The sequence below is a fragment of the Populus alba genome, chromosome 6 (assembly GCF_005239225.2).
Source record: "Populus alba chromosome 6, ASM523922v2, whole genome shotgun sequence".
Classification (NCBI taxonomy): Eukaryota; Viridiplantae; Streptophyta; class Magnoliopsida; order Malpighiales; family Salicaceae; genus Populus; species Populus alba.
Window position 1 is genome coordinate 15,309,200 of NC_133289.1, and position 20,681 is coordinate 15,329,880.

A 20,681-nucleotide genomic window follows, 5' to 3' on the forward strand; every position below is an offset into this window, starting at 1 on the left:
TATATATGTGTAATACTAATTAAACTTTGTCAGTAATATACTTTTAATTATATATTGTAATATCATACACTCATTATCACTTGCAGGCAACATCGACAATATTTGCTCTCCAATAACTCGCAGCTGACCGAATCCCAGATCTTTCAATTACAAGATGAACAATTTGCCACATGGTTCAGAACACATGTAAGCACTATCACAAACTCATTCTAACGTATGCATGTCATTACGAGATTCTTGTTCATTTACCGTGTATTGATGTACATTTAATTACATATATTTACAAGGTTTATCAAATGGGAAGGAATGCGCCCAAGTCATTGTCTTCACTAAGCCTCGGCCCTGAAAGAAAAGTTAGGTGCTACAACGGGTATTTTGTCAATGGATATGTTTTCCATACTGAAGAATACGAGCAAGGAAAAAAGACATACAACTACGGTGTTTGTGTTAAGGGATCCACAAGTAGCCAGTTAGAAGTTGACTACTATGGTAGATTAGAAGAGGTCGTCGAACTGCAATATCATAGCGAGCAGAATAAAGTGTTTTTATTCAAATGCTATTGGTATGACACAACGGACAGAGGAATCAGAGTTGATCCGCACCATGGTCTGGTCGAAATCAACTCAAAAGCTAGACTCCGCAACATAAACGATGTCTTTGTTTTCGCAAAGCAATGTCAACAAGTTTATTACACATACACCCCTTCATTTAGAAAGGATCGTTCAAGAGTTGATTGGTTGTCCGTTTTAAAAACGAAACCACAGGGTCGTGTCGAGGTTGTTCAGGATGAGAACGAAGACACAAGTGTGCGAGATGAAGTCTTTCAAGTTCATGAGTTGGTTGAACCATATCGAGTTGCTCCTTCGATTGAATTGGAAGAAAATTCAAATTTTCGAGTTCTCGATGATAGTCTTGTTGATATTGACGGAGAGGAGTTGAATGTTATTCTCAGCTCTAGTGGATAAGCAAATGTCAATGAAGAAGATGATATCCATATTGAAGATTGCGATGAAGATGATGACAATTCAATTGACGAGGAAGAAGAAAATTCCGACTAATTATGAAAATGAAGCCCTATGTAAAAACATTTGTCTCATGTAATTTAGATTATTGATGATGTATTTTGTAAAATAAAATATTTATTGTTTAAGCAATGTGGTTATTGTTTTATGTGATAGACAGTTTATCAGTTAAGTTATTGCAGGAAGGTAAACATGCAATACAAAGACAACCTTTCCTGCAAAATGCTACAATCACCGACGTCCATACCGACGGACAACCATCCGTCGGTATCTCACAGAGAGTTCGAAAATATTTACTGCAAAATGCCACAATCACCGACGTCCATACCGACGGACAACCATCCGTCGGTATCTCACAGAGAGTTCTAAAATATTTACTGCAAAATGCCACAATCACTGACGTCCATACCGACGGACAACCATCCGTCGGTATCTCACAGAGAGTTCAAAAATATTTACTGCAAAATGCCACAATCACCGACGTCCATACCGATGGACAACCATCCGTCGGTATCTCACAGAGAGTTCGAAAATATTTACTGCAAAATGCCACAATCACCGACGACATTACCGACGGCATATGTCCGTCGGTAATTTGTCGGTCACCCCTATTACCGACAGAAATACCGACGGACCGCGCGATTTCCAAAGTGTGTGAGTTAATGCGCCTCTGAACTTGTCAGATTACCGACGGACTGCGAAAAATATGGAGGGCTTTTAAAAATTCGTGGCGAAATTCAAAAAATACCGACGGATTTTTGGCCTGTTACCGACGGAATTTTTACCTTTTACCGATGGATATTATTTCCGTCGGTAAAATTGCCCTATAAGTTCCAGCCCCCGCCGCTTCGCCTCATTTTTTCTTCTTCTCCCCGCCGCTTCGTTTCTCCTCCGTTTTTCACCTCAGATTTTTCATTTTTTTGCCCTCAATCCTTAAACACTTTCACCTTTAATCTCTAGCAAGCTTTGGTGTTGTAAATCTTCATCATATTAAAAGGTATGTCTTTTTTTTCTAATTTATTTTATTTCATTTTATTTTTAGTTGTTTTTATTTTTGTTGTTTTGGTGTTTTTTGTTGCAATGTAGATAAAGCTTTGAATTTGACACATTATTAAGGTATATATATTTCGTTCCTTTTCTTGATGTAGGTTTTTTTTTTTTTGAATTTTTTGAATATTTTTTGTTGTTGTGTTGTTAGAATTGTTATTAGTTAATTTAACTTAGAATTAGTTAAAGTTGAATATTTGAATTTTTTTGAATTTGTTGAATATTTGTTAATTTAATTGTTAGTCTATATATATTTTTTTAATTTATTGAATATAATTTATTGTTGTATTGCCTATATAATTATTGATTAATTTATTGAATTAATATTGTTAATGTCGAATTTACCTTAGAATTAATAATTGCGTTTGTTGGAATAATTATCGATTTCCAATTTAATTTATTTACTTTTAATTTATTTTTAGTTGTTTTTATTTTTGTTATTTTGTTGTTTTGGTGTTTTTTTTGGTAATGTAGATAAAGTTTTGAATTTGTCACATTATTAAGGTATGTATATTTCGTTCCTTTTATTGATGTAGGTTTTTTTTTTTGAATTTTTTGAATATTTTTTATTGTTTTGTTGTCATAATTATAATGATTAATTTGTTGAATTATAATTGTTAATGTTGAATTGTAATGATTAATTTGTTGAATTATAATTTGTTGAATTTATTTTTTGTCATATTTTTTATTGTTTTGAATATAATTATTGATTAATTTGTTGAATTATAATTGTTAATGTTGAATTAAAATGATTAATTTGTTGAATTATAATTTGTTGAATTTATTGAATTTATTTTTTGTCATATTTTTTATTGTTTTGAATATAATTATTGATTAATTTGTGAATTGTAATTGTTAACGTTGAATTTATCTTAGGATTAATAGTTGAATATGTTGGAATAATTAGTATAGATTGGTTCGATTGGTTGTGGCTATTGTTAATATTTGCAGGTTTGTGGATTTGGGTAGTATCCAGTTTAGGGGAGGTGCTGCCGATTTTTTTTTAACTTTTGTATTTTATTATACAATTATTAATATAAAATTGTTTAGATGCGCAAAATGAAAACCAGAGCTGGTCGTCCAGTCGAAGCAAGTTCGTCTAGCAGCGATGATGATGTTTCCTTAGGTGCCTCTCAAGAAGAGGCACCTACACCACCTGCGCCGTCAATCGATGCTGCCTCTTCTAGCGATGTTTCACATCGCAGACGCGGCATGCTTTCGAAGCGGAATCAATTTACCCGCCAGTTCGAGGCACAGTGGAAGGAAGATCTTTCAATGTAAGTTTGTTAAGGTTTTAGTTTTTTTTATATAAAAAATAACAAATTTAAAACATAATTTATGAAGTAATCACAAATTAATTTCATTTCTTTTCAGGTTCACAAACATTGAGGCCGCCCGATTAATATCATCGGCGTTTAAAGCGTCGATGGAGATTCCATTGTTTCAATGGAGTCAGATATCCAGACATCCTGAATGGATGTCTCAAATCAATGCATGGTTTCGTAGATTTGAGGTTCGTGTTAATATATAATTTTCAGCTTATTTCTAATAAATTCAAGTTATAATTGTAAATAAATTATTAACATTTTAAAAAATTATTTTTTTATGTACAACATCGATTCTGCTGGGACGATGAACATGACACTGTAGTGAGGAGGGTGTGGGAAAATCACGCGGCAATTAGGTAATATCGAAAACAATACGACTTTTTTTTTTTTACATAATTATTTATGTTTCGAAATGTAATTTTTTCGTGTGTGAATTAGGTTGCGTGATTTTTGGTATGACGCCCAGAAAAAAGCAAAAAAAACAGCGAGGGATAAGGGGTTACAAGGCTGGAACGATGTTGCGGTTTGGAGGGATTTCAAACCAATATACATCCCGGAAGATATATGGCCGCACTATCTTCAGTACGTGACGTCTGAGCGGTTCACTCGACGCTCACAATCCGGTGCCGGCAACCGGAATCGGCAAATTCATGGCTCGGTTACAATGCACACCGGCGGCTCCGTTCCGTTTGCTGCACATGCGAAACGGATGGTAAGATTAATTTAAATGAAATATATCGTTCAATTAATTTGTTGTTAATACATTTTTTTCATTATATATAGGCTACGTCTCTTGGACGTGAGCCGAGCCCTATGGAGCTGTTTGTGGAGACGCACGTGCGGAGTCATGACCGCCAAAAGGGGACGCAACAGTTCGTTGACAACCGTGCTCAACAGTTTGTGGTGTGTTTGTTCAACCATTTTATTTTATAAGTTATTATCATGTTTATTGAATTGAATATGATTTTTTTTTTCAGGAGACCTATAATAATCGGTTGAGAGAGAGATACGGGGACGATCCTTCGACCCATCCGGAATTCGATCCGGATTTGTGGATGGAGGCTGGATCGTCAGGTGGACCCGATAAAAATCGGGTTTACGGGCTCTCCAACACTACCGCCGCCAAGTTGCGGTCGACCGGTACTGCTTCAACCGGTGGCAGCTCCCAATCTATATCGAGCTTCCAATCTAAGGAGTTTGTGGCCTTGCAGCAAAGGTGCGACCACCTATCAGAGGCGTACACACAACTCAAAGAAGAGCAAAGATTGGCGAACGAACAACACAGATTGGCGGACGAACAACGTAGAGCAGAGTCTGAACAACAAAGAGCGGCCTATGAAGAGCTTCGCCAAATGGTCATGAACATGACACAAGGTGGAACATGTGCGCCTAATCCTTTTTGGCCGCCTAACCCCCACCCTCCTCCTCCTCCACCTTTATATTAATTGTTTTTTTTTTTTTAAACACATTCATTTTGTAATGAATATTATTTAACTTTGAGTTTTTGTTGCTTAATATAAATTTTATTTGCATAATTGGTTTGTATTACTATTAATTTATATTATTTTTTCTAAATAATTAAAAAAAAAATTACACAGGGATTTACCGACGGAAACAATCCGTCGGCATTGGACAGTGTCTGCAGTATCCCATTCCATCACCGACATACTCACCGACGGATTGTATCCGTCGGTATAAAAATACCGACGAATTTACAGACGGATTTATTCGGTCGGTACAAAATATCACCGACACTTTTGCCGACGGATATAGTCCGTCGGTATTTAAATAACACCGACGAAATATTTTCCGTCGGTATATTCCAAGCGGGAAACTTTTTTTTTTGGCGCGCACATTCCGTCGGTAAAACCGTCGGTAAATATTTTTTTTTGTATTACCGACCGATATAGCGACGGAATGTGGAATCACCGACAAAAGGTATTCCGACGGGAGTATTCCGTCGGTAATATAGTCGGTAAATACTTTACCGACGAACGTTCTGTCACACACCGACGGAATATTTCCGTCGGTAAAACTGTGAAATCTTGTAGTGCTAGTTTAGTCATGAAGAAAGTCACCGGTACATGTTATCCAGAAAAGAAAATGAAAGGGGCGGAAATTGTGTACTCGACTTCATGAGTTTTCTGTGGAGATGAGATGGATGCTACAATTTTAGGTTCTCCTTAGTAATAGAATTGTTGATTTGATGGCTAATGCACTGTACTCTACCAGTAAATCAGTATTTTATATTGATCAGTACCTCTTGTGAAGCACTTAAAAGCAAGCACAACATATTAACAAGGATTAAACAAAAAAGGAAGAGAACTGATCAGCACTTGAATTGTTTTATTTAGGTTGCTTGCAGTATTGCTGTATTTTGTAGTTTCTTATGGTTGGAATGAATTTTTTTTATCTTATCCATCCAAAAATGAAAACGGTACTTCATATGCTTATGACTTATGAGAGGATCAAATACAGTTGGTATTGGGAATTCAACAGAGAAAATAAAGGGTTTTGCCACTGTTAATATTCTAGAAAGATTTTCTGATAATGAAGCATTATGGCCCTTCTTTTCGAGGCAAGAAAATGAAGCCTCTTGTCATTACCGAACAAGCCAAATTTGCTTGATGAATCTTTTTAGTTACTAAGATAATTTACTTAATAATAACTGCGAGCAAAAATATGTTTATTTTACACGCTGCATGCCAATCTCACACCAACCCCGAAAATAAACAATACAGAGACACAGGATCAAGAAGGGAGTATCAAGAAGGTCAACTCGGAATCAGCAGTTGAGACGAGCCGGCTGTAGAACTGTCAACCGGGGCAGCTTGAGGCAACATTTTAGATTTAGCAGTCACCTTCCCATTTGACAAAGCAGGTTTGGTTGGAAGTGTCGATTTGCTCTCTTGCTTTGAATGAGCTTTCTTGAGGTTATGAGGCTCGGAGTGAACCCTAATCTCCCATGGCCGAGCAGCAATCCAGCGCTCCTTCCAGCTCCAACCCCAGTTTTCTTTGCCGTGGCTGTAATAGGCCTGGCCTAGATATTGGGTAGGGTTGGCTCTCCACTGTAAATCATTCACATTAAGCTCACACGTTTACCTCCAACTGAACCAGAGACTGCAGGAAATAAATATGTTTAACAGTTAATGGACCTGATGAGAGAAGGCATATGCCATGGCTCGTTCACGCTTTACTGCTGCTTCTTCTCTTTACAGTTAATGAACCAGAGAAGGCATATTGATCAAGTCTTCGGCCACCACAGGAAACAGCTGCAGCTCAAACAGTGTAAGTGCATTGGTTTCGGATTCCATGCCCATTTGTGAGGCTGGGTCTGCTTTTACAGGAGAAAGGTCACAATTGTTAGTGCCTTTAGATCAAGAGCAATGTAAAAAAACATATCGAACTCCCAAGTTAAGCGTTCGACATTTGCATTGATGTAAGAAAAGGGTGAGACGAGATACAAAAATTTGCTTCATTTTTTAGGATAAAAAGAACAGATAGAAGATAGACATTGGTCGGTTCAATCTTTAGATTAGGGTTGAGTCTATTTGGTATCCATAAAGAAAGTATTTCAAGAGGGGGAGAGACTTCCAAGACAAGGTTAGCTTCATTTTCCTCGATTGTCTTCTTAGATATTTCATAATCCTAAACCATTTCCTACTTTTAATCATATCCACTATGTTTGAAAAGTAAAAAATAATTAAAAAAATAATGACAACAAAGAGAGAGATGTATAGAATTTTGCTTGGACAGGATCCAACAATAACAATGTGTTATTATATAATTATCAAATCAATTTTGATGGATAGTTCAGATGGTCAGGTTTTGAGTTTATTTTATAATGGTCACAAGTTCAAGTTGTCTCAAGGCCACTGAAAACTTACATGGTTATTAACTTCAAGACCCGTGGGATTAGTTAATATACGCATAAGCTAACTTAAACACTCTTGTTAATAATAAAAAAAGTATTATCAAATCAAAGCTCTTACGTCAAGGAAATCATGACACTTAAATTCAATCATCTCATCACTAGAAATAGAAAAATATATGGATTTGAATTATTAAATTTTAAAACTGTGAGGGAAAAACTTTTTGTTGATTAATTGTTATATTACATTTTGTATGGTATTGTTCTGTCTCTATTTTTTAAAACTTTGGGATAAAAAGTAGCGGCAACAAGCCAAAAACTAAAAAGCAAAATGTAAAAACTTATATTCGTGAAGCGCTATTGATTTCGTCGGCAGTTGGACATGAATATATTAGTGATCAAAGTGGAAAATAATAGAGTGAAATAATCTCCACAAACAATGTTAATTAATGTTATGCGGCTATCCAAGAGGACCGTAACTTATATATAAGCAATTAAATGCATGGAAACTACAAATCTAGTTTCAATATAATAGGAAACATGAAATATTGTTTGTCTAAAGCATGTCTAAAACACTTGTAAACCAGGAAAAAGAAGAAGAAGAAAAATATATATTTTATGAGATATTTTCACATTTAAGTACTTCTAGAAATAGAAGAATTGAGATTTCAATTCTTCAATCTACCTTTAATCTCTAAGTCTTCAATATTAAAATTGTTAGTCTTAAGACTACCTTTCCCTAACTCTAATCTCTATAGAGTGTGGCTTGACCTCTTTTATTAAGGAAATTTAATAATATTAAATATTCCAATGAATTAAAATTATCATGCTTGTATGTTTTCATATTATTTTAAGCATTGAAATGGCATACATTATGAGTTTGAAGGGGGGTATAAGCTTCATGGGAAAATTAAAGAACTGAATAAATCAATACTATAAAATCTATCATCATCTTCTTCTTAGTTTGGTGAGATTGGTTCTTTGTAGCAATTTTTATCAATAAATAATCAAACAATTTTATAAATGAAATAAAATGATAAAATCAAATTTAATGGGTCTAAACTCCCCTAAAAGCCAAAAAATCTACGATCTTAGGCAACATTGCTGGCCTTAGCCCTAATAGGCTCATCCTTGGGGAAGAATCCAATGCCATTAGCTCAATCTAGGGGAAAAGCTTGTCTCTTATAGGTTCAGGGAAAGAGCCCGACTTAGCTTAGGGTAAGAGCCCAACTCCTATGGGCTCTACTACATTTTGGATCCCACTCTATCTACACCTTTAGATATATAAAAATCATTTAAGGGCTTACTATATTTTCATCGACATTAATGTTGTGTGAGAGATAATGTATAAAATTCCTTTAAAGGTTTATCATATTTCTATCATCATTAATGTTATGTAAATGATAATGTATAAAAATCTCTTAATGACCTACCATATTTCTATCTTATTAATACATATGTCAAAGACATATTTCCTTATCAAAACTATTAGAGCAAAATTATACTTTAACCTTTTCTCTTTATAAAAAGATAAGATTCATGGGCTATAGATAGATCATGAATCTTTCGAGCTCTAGGTTCACAATCTTCATTCTATACTATATACATATTTTTCGAGAATCTCTTTAGCCTATCAAAATAGGCTTTTTAGAGGCATTAGCCACCATCCATTTTGGTCTACCAAACACCAGGTACTACCTACTAGCTATATTGGCCAGGGAGAATAAATCAGATTGCTAGAATCAAGAGATTAACCGATTATCCAACAAATAAGCCTTGCTGTTAAGCTACTTTGATTTTTTTTTTAACATCATTATTGACATCATTTATGAAAAATTGATCAAAAAGCCATCAATTTCTTTCTAATAACATTTCAAAGTCATTCTATAGAACACAACTATGACCTACCTAGGCTAGAACACATGACGAATCTACTCATTACTATGAGCACTTCTGTCCATTCTAACTTCCAACAGCTCGACAACCAAGTGTAACCCCTTACCTTGGTTGTGTTGGTCGCTTAGTGGAAAAATTAGGCATTACCATCTAAAGAAGTATTAGCACCCACGATAGCCACTTCTTTGGAAGGGATTGACCAAGAGTCTTCTTAGTGCAATACCACCACTCTTAAAAGGATGGATCAATTGCCTCCCTATAGCCCAACAAATCACCTCGGGATATATATTCTTATAGGAAATAAGTTTATTTTTAGATTAAAATAATTGTCTTTTTAGTATATATTTTTTAGCTACAGATCTTTAATTGAGGTTTTCTAGACTCTTGCACAATCTCTTTAAAAGGGGTTCTTCTTAGTGCATTTGCATAATCTTATTAGAAAGAGTTTTTCCTAGTTTAATAGCTTCACCCTTCTTTATAGCTTGAGATGACCAACCTCAACAAAGAAATAAGACCCCCTTTTATAGCCAAATATATACCATCAAGGCTAACTAGAACCTTAGAAATTTTTCTAAGAATTGACGTTGATATTGGTCCATCCCATCAACCCCTTAAATTTTTTTCTAAGTATGGGCTTCACCTTGGATTCCCTGCAGCCATTTAGAAATTTTCTAAGGCTCAACATTCTTGGATTTTTCTTAGCTGCTTAGAAATATTTCTAAATATAGGCTGACCCTCCTTGGGTTTTCCTCATCACCTTAGAAATTTTTCTAAGTATAGACATCAACATGGGTTTGTCCTTTTCGCCTCTTAGAAATTTTACTAAGAACGAGCTCCTCCTCCATGAGTTTCTCCACCTATTAGAAAATTTTTCTTGGCATATGTTACTTTATGGTTCCCATTTACATACTTAGAATTTTTTTTCAACCATGGTGTATGCTTTACACATGGGTTCTCTGGTATATTGCTCGAGGTTTCCACCCCATTTCTAAAATAAAGAAAATTCAACAAACTTGTTGTAACGAACATTTTTACTAAGTCTTCACTTATAAAATATCACCAAGACTTGAAGCACTATTGATAAACACAAGTTTAACAAGCTTAAGAAACCCCTATGAAGGCCTAAAAATCCATGGTCTTAGGCAATGTGCCCAGGCCTAACCCTAATGGGCTTAGTCCTAGGAAGAACTCAACTATATGGACTTAACCTAGGGGAAGAACTTAGCTTTCATGGGCTCATCCTAGGAAAAGAACCCATATCTTATGGGCTCATTTTAGAAAAAGAGCTTAGTTCTCATGGACTCAGCCTAAGAAAGAGCCCAACCTTTATAGACTCAACTATATTTTGGATCTTACATTCCCTACAACTTTAGGTGTTTAAAAGTCCTATAAGGACCTACCATATTTCCATCAACATTAATGTTGTGCCAATGATCGTGTATACAAGTCATATAAAGGTCTATCATATTTTCATCAATATCAATGTTGTGTAAGGGATAGTATATAAAAATCTCACAATGGCGTACCATATTTTCATCTTATTAATACATATGCCAGGAATATTTTTCCTCATCTAAACTGTTAGGAAACAAGTTATACTTTAGCCTTTACTCTCTATAAAAAGACAAGATTCATGGGCTATAGATAAACCATGAATTCTTCAAGCTCTATATTCACAATCTCTATTCTCTACTGTATATATATTTTCAGAGCATTTCTCTTTCAAATATAATTATCTTCTCTCTCTAAAAAAAATATTTACCTAAGCATCTAAGAGTTTCTAAATCTATAAAAAAAGATTTTTTTACAGGTACCAACTACCATTCACTTTGACCTACCAGACGCCAAGTATCGACTACCAGCCACCTTAGCCAAAGAGAATGGATTAGATTACTAGAATTAAGAGATTAACTGATTATCAAATATATAAGTCTTGCTCCTTAGCTACTTGAATTTTTTGGGACATCATCACAAAATAAAATCAGAACTTAAATCTCTAAAGAAAGAGTCATGAAAGAAACCATAACATTTGAGTTTATATATATGGTCCTATCAAAAGAGAAGAGGGAATGAGAAACCAAATCATAATAGGACTTCAAGGGTACTAGGATTTTATCGGTACGACTGTGTGATTAGAGGTTTTTATTTTGATTTTGATTTTGATTTTTTTTAACAACATGATCTAAAAAATCTGATATGCAAGAGGCCAATCCTAACTACATTAACGGGTAATATAAATAGTCCAAGAAAAAAAAATCTAAAGGACTAGAAAATATAGTAAAGCCTAAGAAACAATAAACAAGATCAAAATTATAAAGCTTAAAGCAATGGGTAATACATGCATTAATAACGGGGCAAAAAACTTGAGCACGACTAGGAGAAGGCTATCTGGTTTATTGTTTTAAGGAATTATAAGACCACCAAAATTAATTATGACTTTTCTCTCCTTTTAAGGAATTGATTTTTATAGCACGGTAGTGAAAGCCAGGTTGAATCTAAGGGAAATTGTTCTAATTTTTCTTATGAGAAATTGAAATAAAGATTAGGGATTAATAAGAAAACTAAAGAAAATTAAAATTCTGAAAACAAACATAAAATATAATTCAATGTTTATATGCTTGATTCAAAGATGTCCATTCAATGAACTAGATTAATTATCAAAGTAAAATAAATATTCTTTTAATTCAAGCAATACTTAAATTCCTTTAAGTAAGGAAGATAAAAAAAAGATTAAATTAATTAGAAAAAAGTACCTAATTAATTCCTTGACTTCAATCAAATTAAGCATTGAAAAAAAAAAATTATATGCGGTGACAAAAGCTTTAAGAGAGAAAAGCGATCAAGTATTTCAAACTATTGTTAAAAAGATTACCAATTTTTACCTGTCTTATTCTTTTAACCTAAAAGTTAAGTCAACCAAATTTATTTATTTTTCTTCCTTCTTGATCTAAATTAACAATTATAGATTGAAAATTTACAAAAAAAAAAAAAAAAAACATGCCTACCGTAGAAACCATTCAAAAGGCTTGAATGAAAACAATAGCTTACGCACCAAATCCAGGGAAAATAAGTACTTGAATGTCAAGAAATAAAGTTGAAAATATCTCTTCTCACAACCTAAAACAATAATGGAATAAAACTATTGTGAACCAAAAGATAAATTTTAGTTCATAGCTGCTGGAAAATTGAAGAATAAAAAAGGAAAAAACGTTGCAGAGATGCCCTTTTTTTGCCATGATTTGCTCCTTTTATTCTCTCCCTTGGCTGCTATGTTTCTTTAGGATTCTTAAGCTAATTAAGAGTCCTTATGCTACTTAATTTTTTTCTTATTTATCTAGTTATTAAGGTTGGTTAAATTCTTAATAATTTGTGTTGAAAATAGATGTTGATGCTGTCACAACTCTACTGTCATTCAAACTCTGCTACAACTTAGATTTTGTTTCTGACTTGGTTTCTTGCAATACCCGATCATTTTAGCTTTATTCTTTTATTCATGGCATGTTAGAAGCTTTATCTGCACTCTTTTTGGATCATAAGGCCTACAATTTCTATGTCAAAATCTCAACCTTAACGAGATGTTCAACATCTATAAAAAAGGAAAAAACATTTGCATTAATAACAACTATTTTATGAAGTCTTTAAACTTTGTCAATTCTTCTAAAATAATCCCTAATATTCAGTAATGCTTAAAACATAATAGAAAAGACATGGTGAAAGGAATGAAAATATATTTATTTTATGATTATAAACAATCCAAATGATTTATTAGAGCAAATTAAAGCGAAATCCAATCTTAATTTATCAAACCATTTCTCTTTAAGGTACACTAGTTTTTTTGATCCGTATTGACGTGAGTCAAATCACGTTTTATTAACTTTTTAAAAATATAAAGATATTAGAAAGTAAAAAATTTGATGCATGTTCAATAAAAAAAACTTTTAAAATACTAAAATATTAACATATTTTTTAAACCCAACAATATTAAATGATATTATTTTTAATTTTTTATAAAATAAAAAAAATTAATTAATTTAAATAAACTCAAATCAACCCACCATGAATTTATCGGCTCAACCTGTACTTGAGTTTAAAAAACCAAAATCAACCGACGACTTCTTAAATTTATATTTCTGACCCATAATCATAAACATCTTTCGCCAGCAGACCCTCCTTTTCTCTATAGGCGCGTTTCTTTTCATATACTTGAAAATCTTGTACACAAATCAGTCCATTTTGACACTGCTGGGTTTCCTTTTTCTTTTTCCATTTTGTTGACTGCAGAGAGGAAAAGGGCTCTGCTTTATAGATCTGATTCAAATTATACCATCTATTCATCCATCGATGCGCTGAAAGAATCTCCATTATCTTGTCTCCCACTTAGGACTTAATAAGATGGGAATCTTCTTTTCTAAAATGTTCTCCTCAGTATTTGGCAACAAAGAGGCTCGGATCCTTGTTCTTGGTCTTGACAATGCTGGCAAAACTACAATTCTCTGTATGTTGTTCTTTGTTTTGTTGATTCTAAGTGACACCCTTTTGTTTTTTAGTGATTTTGAGTAACGGGTAGTTATTGAATTTTGATAATTTTTGGTGTGTTTTGATTTTGCTTTTTGATGCAGATCGGCTTCAGATGGGTGAAGTTGTATCCACTATTCCAAGTTAGTGTAATTTCATTAGAATTTGATGTTTGTTTGGTTGATGAGAGTATGAATCCTAAATTGACATAATTTATGAGATGAGATGTGATGTGTTGTTTTATGGTTTGCCTACGACCCAATTGCATTGGCTTCAGTTACATTGAGGATTTATCCTTCAATGGCTTAGCTAATGGACGAACTTAGATATTGGAATTGCATTTTTATTTTAAAATGCTGTCACTTTTTGCTGTAATGGGGTTGAGTAATTTGTTACTCTGTTCATAATTAGTAACTGAATTTTTTGTTTTCCTAATACAGCAATTGGATTTAATGTCGAAACAGTTCAGTACAACAACATCAAATTTCAAGTTTGGGATCTCGGTAAGCCTATTTATTTCCCTTGATCTGTAAACCAGTGCTATATTTTACATTCATTTATGGGTGGAGTATGTGAATCTTTGCTGATTACTGATTGCTCAGTGTAAGAAAAGTTGGAAGTGGCACTTTCTATTACCAACAAAAGAATGGAGATTTTAGGCTTGTTGTATTGTGAATAAATTTGCTTATTTATTTTTTGGTGGTTGAGGCAATGTATGGAATCTTCATTTGGGGGGGGGGGGGGGGGGCATGTTGATATACCCCTTTTAGGTCACTTCCATGTCTCTAGGACCTCCATTATTTAAATGCTTTATATACCATGGAGAACCAATTTGAAGGGAACTTCCTGGTTGGAATGGAAAAGTGTAAACAGAATACATGTAAGACTAGTAAGATTTTGATGGTTTACTTTTCTATCTTTTGCTGCTTTCCCTAGAATTGTGAAATTGCAAGGATACTTTTCTGGTTGGAATTGAAATAGTGAGAACCTGCACCCTTGCTTGAGCTGTAAGAAAAAAGTGAATACATGTCAATGTTCCATTATTATCATTTGAGCTGGACTTTTTATTGACACACATACCAACTTTCTTTGAGATGACTAATTGTTCCCACACCATCTAATTATTGTTTTCCACCAGCTAGTCCATTATTCCCACACCATCTGTCATCATTTCAGTGGTTATTCGTAAGCAAATGTGGAGTTACAAAGAAACTTTGTTTCATTAAGTCTTGCATGATAAAAAAATGCGTGTTAATTTCTTGCCCTGATTGCATTTATGTTATTTGTGGTACAGGTGGGCAGACAAGCATCAGGTAACTTCTTGCCTCTTCCCTCTACTTCTTTTTTCACAAATAACTCTGCTTTATATTGGTAGGGAACTATAACATGAGTTGCCTTGTGATACATACTATTTTTTATTTGGTTTAATGGCTGTGCAATGTTGGAATCAAAAGCCTATGATATATGATGTGATTCATTATATTCTTTATAGAACTAGTATCTGCATATGTACTCAATTGTTGTTTCTCCACAAATAATAAACAAAAAACTTGTAATGAATTATTGCTTCATTAAAATATTCTTTCATGGTTTTTTTGACTATCAACATTTCCTTCATCACAAAATATATTTGAACCACTGGCATTGATATGTCACAGACTCAATGCATGTCTAAATACTATCCAAACAGTTGATTTTTTCTACTCGAATAGTTTTTGCTCTATTTCAAGAGGAAATCTTTGAGTGATGACTTGTTGTACGTAATTACATGTGTAAAAGATTAAGAATGATATTATCACATGCTTTTATGATCATTGATTATCACTTCTGCCTTGTTTTCCACAACTTGTACATTGTATACGTTGATTGATTGTGAGATAACGGGTTGTTTGATCAATTTCACAAACTCACTGGCTGCTTATGTTTGCAACAGACCATACTGGAGATGCTATTTTCCCAACACACAAGCCATTATTTATGTTGTCGATTCAAGTGATACTGACAGGCTCGTGATAGCTAAAGATGAGTTTCATGCAATCTTAGAGGTACTGTTATCCCTATTTTGTGCTCACATCTGAGTAGTTGACAAAGTTAGTGTTATTGCTACATCCTATACCTAAACCCTTGGCACCCATGATGTAAAGATTATGAAGCCTTAGTGGACCAAAAATGGCCTGGCCTTTAGTAATAAATGATGATATGATATCATTGTAGCTTTAACATAATCAGCCTATCTTGAAATTGAACTGTGGAAGCGTATCCATGTAGCCACCCTTAACTAGTCTGGGATTGTGGTGTACTTGAGATGCCTTGAGGGTTATAAAGTGGGAATGAAACTGCATTTAATTTTCATTTTCATTCCCACTTAATTTTTTTTCAACCAAACAGCTACAAGTAGGAATACAACTTTCATTCCCATTCCTGTCATTCCTTTCCTTGTTACCAAACAACATCTTAGTGTTCTTGCATGCATGCATGCTTCCTATATAATGTAAGTTTAGGCGACTCAACTCTGCTTTTAGATATTTAGTTGTCTTTGATGTTAAGGTACATTTTCATTCATTTAGTGTAATCTTATAGAGCAAGCTTACATATTTGATTGTTTGGCAGGAGGAAGAGTTAAGAGGTGCTGTTGTTCTTATCTATGCAAACAAGCAGGTTTGTGTTGTTTAGTTATTTCATTTTTACTAAACATATGGCAGAAACAAGACTTAATTCTAATGATACTTGCAAAATCAAATGAAAAAGCTTTATTGGATGTGAAAACAATAGGTCTAATATTTTTATGATGTGGTCAAGGAAAGATGCTCCCTTTATCAAGCTTCATATCCATACATAAATTTCACATTAAATATTTCTATCAAATCAGGCTTTTGCTTTCTTCTCTGTTTTTTATTTTTATTTTTTTTCTTCTTTCTTTTGGCTTATACAGGATCTTCCTGGTGCACTTGATGATGCGGCTGTGACTGAGGCTTTGGAGTTGCACAAGATTAAGAATCGACAATGGGCGATTTTTAAAACTTCTGCCGTTAAAGGAGAAGGTCTTTTTGAAGGTTTGGACTGGTAAGTTAAGTTGCCAATGGATTGGAATGAATTTCTGGCATTGGTTTTGAAGATGTCGAGAATTATAGCTTAGGCTTTCCATGGACTTCATTTGTACAAATGTGCTTAGAAAATTCTAAACTTCTGAATACTTATCCCATTAGTCTCCTTTACTTTGGAAACCATTCCCTTTGACTCACCGACTCACATTTTTGTCAAATAACCAGTCCCCAAATTCTTTGTTATCCAAGACCAAGGTAAGTCAAGATAAATGATTTAACTCCTAAGCTTCCTATCTTTAGAGCCCAGATCCAATTTCACCAAATGTAACTTGTCCTCTTTTCTGAATACACCATAAGAACGAACTTAAGGAGAAATAGTTTCGTTGGAGCATTGAAAACAATATAAGCATTCAATTCAATCTTTATGTTCAATGCTCGAATATAATGCTTCAATGTGAAGTCTATATCCATCACTGTCTGCCAAATTGATTCAAAAAACAAAATCATCTACTAGAAAACAAAACCCCGGAGACTCAAAATGCTTCAGTAATAAATGTGAGAAGGAAAGAGCAGCAGCAGTTTCTATAACTATCTCTGCCTCTCGGAAGAAATTTTTATATCTACAAAATCTAGGAACTGATGGCGCACCTGGTTCTATTAATGCAGATATTAAATTCTGAAGGCTTCACATTTTTGTTTTCTCCTGCTATTTTATTTTTGTTAGAAGCCTGATGGGGAGTGATGTGTTATTGTAGGTTGAGTAATACACTTAAGTCTGGAGGTGGCTAACTCTTTCAGAGAAGAATGGGAAGCTCGCCGTTGTTTCTCTGAGCAAGAATCTATAAAGTGTGACCATGATTAGTTGGTTTGGCTGTTAAAGAAATTCATTCATGGCTGCAGTTATGCCATTTGACCTTTACTGATTTTTCTCACCAGTATACTTGTAAAATTTTCATCAAAGAAGAACCAATTAGCTTGTTTGATGTTATGTTACATTCCATTTCTTTGCCACTATTTGCTGTGTAGTTTCCGATTCGTTTTTCCACCACCATGTACTGTATTGTTTGAAAATGATAGCGATGTTTCAATTTTGTTAATTCCCATTGTTTTATACTTGTCTCTCATCCAAACCCTTTTTGGTGGGCTAGGCGGGGGACTCTTGTAACTGGAACGAACCCTTTCAATGTAAGTTTTATAATAATATCAAGACATTTTGCCACTATCAAAAGATGTGAGCTTTAAGCTAAACCCAGTTGAAAAAACGTTGAACTAAACTGACCCGGAAATGGTAATGAGAATGCGAGTGCTGTACAAGGTGGCATGTACTTTGGTCATGTTATTGAGACAAAACCCATATGAGACCAGTTTATGACTTTGATCATGTTATTGAGAATCATGATGTTATTGAGACAAAATTATAGATAGCAAATAATTTTTTTTACAAAACTCAATTCTCAATCAACCTTGTTAAATTCAATATTGAATGTTAAAATTTTTAAAAATATAAATTAAAAAAATAAAAAAATAAGCCAAATCAACCCGAGTTAACTTATTAATCACTATTCTCGAGTCATGAGATCAGAATAATCTAATAAAAAGCAAATTAAAATAAATTATGAAATTTAATTTCTAATTAATAAAAAATTCAATTAAAAAAAATTCCAAGTCAATTATGGTAATCCAATAAACCCATGCCCGGGGTCACTTTATTAGTAAGCATTTTCCTGTTTACTTGTTCTGTAGGACATACTGTAAGGAGATGTAGCAGTTTCAGAATCCTTATACGGAAGGAATTACAGGATGCATGGGCCTGAATCCGTGCTGCCAAGGTGCCAGCAGAAATGCAAGCTGCTGTATGAAAGTTGTTCTTGGATGATGAGCAAAGTCATTGGACGTTGATGCTGTTTCTTCAAGTTCCTTTTCTTGGACAGTTCTATGTGATCGGAAAAAAGACTTTGCTCAGTCACTTGAGTGCCATTTTCTTAATGCTGATTGCAACATGCAATGAGGCTGTGCACAGTACCTCGGGAGCCACAGGCTTACAGAACGTATTCTGGTCTGTCCATAGCGTGGCATCCACAGCTGTAAGAGAACGTATTCGCTCGGATGACAGAAGAAAGGCTCCAGCATCTGCCAGTCTGAGCTTCCAATCCTACTAAGAGGCTGTTCTTTGACCAAACAAAAAGATAAAAAGCTCACATTCCATATGCTCTGCCACCATTAAAAAAATTCTATTTTTGTTCATGAGATGCAAAACTACCATGTGAGAATCGTGAGGTAAATGTTCAACATTAACTGTTCTCGTATAGAATAATTGTCAAAGAACCATTTCAACCCAATAACTTAAGCTATTAGGTAAAATTTTAAGATATAATTTATATTATTCTATAATACACCACCTCAAATGAATGTCTTTTAAATTTGAAATTTACACAAGCTTACATTACCTTATTCTAGTAAAAGAGGCTGTTTTTTGACCAGACAAAAAAGAAAAAACCCACATTTCATATGCTCTGCCACCATTAAAGAAATTCTATTTTTGTTCATGAGATGCAGAACTACCATGTGAGAATCGTGAGATAGATGTTCAACATTGACTGTTTTCAGATGAGATAATTGTTAAAAAAACTATCTCAATTCAATAATTTAAGTTATTAGATAAGTTTTAAGATATAATTTATATTATTTTCTAACAATAATTTTATATAATGTAGATATGAGTTTGGTAAAAAAACATGCAAAATCATACCCTTTTAACTTCCATGCGTGGGAAGCTTCTTGTGCTCAATATATATTAAACAAATTTGCATGGGGTCATTTGATTATCTAACGTAGACTCTGACTTCCATGCTGGATACCACTCCATGAGAATCCATGGATATTATCAAATCTTCCATGTCATTCATGGCGGAGTAACATCACTTCCACGTTTAAAACAATATTAAGCTTTGTCAAAGGATGGCAGCGCTTAGATTGTTTAAATGATTTAAGAGCATCCTTAACTTTTTGGTTAATCTAAGTTAGATTTTTGATTGCTATGTCGCGTATCTTCTGTAAATGATCAACGTGGAGAAATTTATTGAAAAAAATTATATTATTTACTAAAAAATAATTCACGATACTTAAGCTAAGACTTTTGTTCCTCTTCTCCAATCTTTATCCCTTATTTTAACTCAAAATTTCTCATTGAGATAACTATACGTTTTTTTCCTTTATAATAATATAAATCATATCTTAAAACCTTACCTAACAACTTAAGTTATTTGAAATTAAGTTAGTTATTTGACATGATATTAGAGCCTTGATGATCACGTTATCATGACAAGTTTGAATCTTAACATTCCTATTTATTTGATAAAAATAAAGCACAAAATATTATGAATCTGCGCAAATTTCAAGCTTAAAGAACTTTCATTTTATAAAATATATTAAAAAATAATATAAATCATATCTTGAAATTTATACCATTTTATTATATGTACATAAAAAGCAAAGGAAGCATAGTCTATCTAAGGATATACACAAAGAAGATTCTCATTAGCTAGCTTAAGCTATTGGGTTGAGTTGGTTATTTAACATGGTATTAAAGCTCTGATGACCATGCGGTTGCGAGTTTGAATCTCAATATCTCTATTTATTTGATAAAAAATAGTATGAGTTTGTATAAGTTTAAAGCTAAAAAAGCTTTCACTTTATAATATTTATTAAAGAATAATATAAATCATATCTTTAAACTTATACCATTTTTATTATATATAAAAAGTAGAGGAATCATAGTCTCTCCCAGGATATACACAAAGAAGATTCCCATTGGCTAGACAGGTAAAGAATTTGTCACCTACTAGCAACTGCGTAATGAGTTATCATGTCACTATCAATTTTATACAAAGCTAGATGACATCGTTTTATCTAATCTGTCGCACCCGACATCACGGCGACCTTAAAAGTTTTACAAGGA

General features: G+C 33.6%; 1 protein-coding gene across 1 annotated transcript; it reads left to right on the top strand.

Annotated features, from left to right (window-relative positions):
• The first annotated feature begins 13,287 nt into the window (after nucleotides 1–13,287).
• Nucleotides 13,288–17,820, top strand: LOC118040698 (ADP-ribosylation factor 1). The gene is made up of 8 exons (XM_035047699.2): nucleotides 13,288–13,659; nucleotides 13,784–13,822; nucleotides 14,120–14,182; nucleotides 14,974–14,992; nucleotides 15,613–15,724; nucleotides 16,290–16,337; nucleotides 16,612–16,742; nucleotides 17,479–17,820. The coding sequence occupies exons 1-8, from the start codon at nucleotides 13,557–13,559 to the stop codon at nucleotides 17,510–17,512; spliced, it is 549 nt and encodes a 182-aa protein (XP_034903590.1). The 5' UTR covers nucleotides 13,288–13,556; the 3' UTR covers nucleotides 17,513–17,820.
• The last annotated feature ends 2,861 nt before the right edge of the window (nucleotides 17,821–20,681 follow it).

What these genes read in the sequence shown, in the direction of transcription:
- LOC118040698 (XM_035047699.2), top strand. Translation starts at nt 13,557, where the DNA reads ATGGGAATCTTCTTTTCTAAAATGTTCTCCTCAGTATTTGGCAACAAA. An exon ending in AGTTGTATCCACTATTCCAA is followed by an intron (nt 13,823 to 14,119) that starts GTTAGTGTAATT and finishes TTCCTAATACAG; the next exon opens with CAATTGGATTTAATGTCGAA. An exon ending in AGTTTCATGCAATCTTAGAG is followed by an intron (nt 15,725 to 16,289) that starts GTACTGTTATCC and finishes ATTGTTTGGCAG; the next exon opens with GAGGAAGAGTTAAGAGGTGC.